This window comes from Microtus ochrogaster, chromosome X (assembly GCF_000317375.1).
Source record: "Microtus ochrogaster isolate Prairie Vole_2 chromosome X, MicOch1.0, whole genome shotgun sequence".
NCBI classification, from domain to species: Eukaryota; Metazoa; Chordata; class Mammalia; order Rodentia; family Cricetidae; genus Microtus; species Microtus ochrogaster.
Genome location: NC_022026.1, coordinates 55,027,005 through 55,030,239, shown reverse-complemented (window position 1 = coordinate 55,030,239; position 3,235 = coordinate 55,027,005). Strand labels below are relative to the sequence as shown.

Here is a 3,235-nt window from a genome sequence, read left to right as displayed (position 1 = left end):
CAGTAATGTATCCAAGGCTCGGGTGTAATCTTTCCAAAAAAAAAAAAAAAAGAAAACCTACAATAATCTATGTGCTAGTGCTGTTATTATCATAAGGAACTCAGAATTCTTGCCCAATTTGTTGTTGATGCAAAATTTGTTATTACAAAATTTTGAGCTGGTGGTGTTTATAATCCAAGTACTTCAGAAACCAAGGCGGGGGAGGGGGTTGTTCTGAGTTCCAGGCTAGCATGGATTACAACATAGTGAGACAGACCCCCATCTCAATGAAGAGAAAGGAAAAGGAGAAGGCAAATGCAGTAGGGAGAGGGTAGTTTGCATATTTGGAGCCAAGATAGAACAACATAAAAAGTAAACACTGAACTTAAAATCAATTATTTCATCTATTGATTATCAGGAAATTAGGAAATCATTTCTAGTTGAAAAGCAGTAATAACATGCAAGGAACCTCCTTGGGAAATATAAAAGAAAACTTCTGAGCCACTATCAAAATTTAGACAATTTTGACAGTTGAAACTGTTGTCTCCAATTTCATTTGAAAATTCAGAGGCTATACTAGGCATAATACTACCAATTTGGACTCTAGGTGAGTCAAGCATATGGGTACAAAGCAAATGCAGCAGAGATATTGATCTGAGCCTATGAATCACATTTTCTGACTTGAAAACGGTGTTTTTCTCTGTAAAACGCGATTTGTCCATCTAGAACTATAGGATTTCACATTATCGTTTGCAGAGCCGTAATGCTTCAATAGAGCCTCCCAGGGTTAGATCAGTGGGGGAAGTGTATACTAAGGAATAAGAACAATTAGGACCAGAGCTTGGAAAACTTTGACTTCTAACAGAATTGAAGCTCTTGTCACACACCCCTGGATGTAGTCTAAGGACCAAGGACATTGTCTGAAACTATAATAGATGCTCAACAAATTTCTGAAGGCTTATCACAATGCTGACAAAAAAAAAAGCAAGGGGTCAGGGCTGGTAATCCCTGCTTTCACCAGGGTAAGGCAGGAGCATTTGCTTGTGTTTGAAACCAGGTTGAGCCACACAGTGAGTCCCAGGCCATCTTAGGCTACAGTGTAAAACTCTGCCTTACTCTCACAGAAAGAAAAAGGGAGTAAAGAATGGAGGGAGGGGAGGGCTTCTTAGTAAAAGCAAGAGTTGGGAAATGTAGGAAAGCGAGAACTAAAGCTGCAGAGCTGCATATGAAACAGTCGAGTGATCACAGTAACTTGAAGGGAGAGGTGCTGGGAGGACTAGCTAAGTGGTTTCCAGTTCCTAACTTGAGAAAGAGGTGTGGAGGTAGAAGAAGGGTTATGTCAGATAATGCTCTTGTAACCCAAAGGGGGCACTCGTAACTAGAAGCATTTGATTGGCTGCTGTCAGGAAAGCCTGGACAAGTGTTGCAGAATTATTTCCTTTGCATTCATAGCATCCTTGGCTAGTTGTTATTTCTAGCTATTACTAATTGCAAGGCATCTATTGTCTAGTCTCCTTTGTTTGGTTCCTATGGGTTAAGATAGGACAGGGTGGAGGAGGCACAAGTATGATCTGAAATTGACTGGCTAATTTGTAGGTAAGCTGTAGATTTTGCTTTGTTTCCTTGGCCTCTGTTTTCCTCTCTGGTGAAACTGAACTGTAGATAAAACAAACAAAAGCTGTTCCAAAGGAAAATGTAAGTGCTTTTTATAAGACGACTGATGGTTCAAGGTATTGAAATGAAGCTATTAACACCATCTCTTCATAAGAGGGACAGCTATGTATAGTATAGAGGAAGATGAAAACTGCCTTTAGCTATGCTTGGCTTACAGATTTAAAATGCATAGACAAAAAATGGTTTGTTGGTTTGTCTTTGTACATATGTTACTCAGATAAATAGTAGTTAAAAGTCCTTAGTGAAAACAAAGACAGGACCAGGATCGGAAATATTTTGGAACTATAGAAGTATGCTGATAATTACCAAAACAGGACAGGTTGGAGAGGTTTGTAGAAATAGGTTCACTTACATGAAGGAAGGGAAGTACTTATAGTATGTAGGCAGCCAGTGTCTTTTCCTTGAGTAGATTAACTTAGAATGTTCTAATAACTTTTTAGCATAAGTTTCGTCTGAAAAACTGTTTGTAGAAGATGGATGGGTGAAACCAAGTGTACATGCCACACTCTATGCATATAATGGGGTCAGCATTGTTCTGAAAGCTGTTTTCCCTTTGTGTCTTTTCTAGATATGGATCACCTCATGAACAGCTTGGAGGTCCAACTGAATTCAGAAAGAGGTTCAATGCAGGCATTCAGACAGGTGAGTTTTGGGGAGTTGAATTTCTCTTAAGCTTTGCAGAATTGAAGCCCCATTTTTAAATGACATGTATGGAAAATGAGAAGGGATAAAAGAAGGTAGCTTTTTCCAGAATTAATTGAATGTCTGGGTGTGGATTTCTGTGTGGCCTTGAAGAAACAGCTTTGTATTGTCCTTGTATTCTTTGGCAAAGAACAATGATAATTTATTTAGCACTGTCCCAGATTTCAGATACGGTGAAAATTGTGTGCTTTCTTTCATTTAATTTCTTCAGTAGCCAAGTTGAACTGAGTATATGAGGGTTTTCGAAGGAAGCATCCTGTTGACTCTACTTCCCTGTTAACTGTTTTCCTCAAGCACCCTGGCCAATACTTTTGCTGTGTGTGTGTATGTATGTGTGTGTGTGTGTGTGTGTGTGTGTGTGTGTAGAAAAAAGATAGAAGCACGCACACACACACATATGGATATTACATGTAGATATAATTTTTAAAAAATTGGCTCCTGTGATTATAGAGGTATTGCAAGTCCAAAACCCAATGGACTGGATCAGCAGACTACAGAGTTAGAAAAAGCTGCAGTTTGAGTCTCCAAACACTATTGGCAGAATTCTTGTACCAAACGTGGTGATACAAGTCTGTAATCCCTCTACTCAGAAGGTTGAACCAGGAAGAGTATGAGTTCTAGCCCAAGGAGATCCTGTCCAAAAAGAAAAAAAAAAGCAATTCTTTCTTTCACTGCGAAAATCGGTGTCAGTGTCCTGGTTTGCTTCTGTTGTTATGATAAACACCATGACCGAAAAAGCAGCCTGGGAAAGACAGGCTTTATTTATTATAGTTCATAATCAAGGAAATCAAGGCACAAATTTATTTTTTATTTTATTTATTTATTTATTTATTTATTTATTTATTTATTTTTGGTTTTTCGAGACAGGGTTTCTCTGTGG

The 3,235-nt window shown here is 38.5% G+C and overlaps 1 protein-coding gene across 2 annotated transcripts in view; it reads left to right on the top strand.

The window, feature by feature from the left end:
* Positions 1-3,235, top strand: part of Klf8 (Kruppel like factor 8) — a 155,478-nt gene that overhangs the window by 131,601 nt on the left and 20,642 nt on the right. For both annotated transcript variants that reach the window (XM_026784934.1, XM_026784933.1), the window contains exon 2: positions 2,222-2,295. In XM_026784934.1, coding sequence (XP_026640735.1) covers positions 2,224-2,295 — 72 coding nt within the window. In that variant the 5' untranslated portion in view covers positions 2,222-2,223. The remainder of the gene's footprint in view (positions 1-2,221; positions 2,296-3,235) is intronic.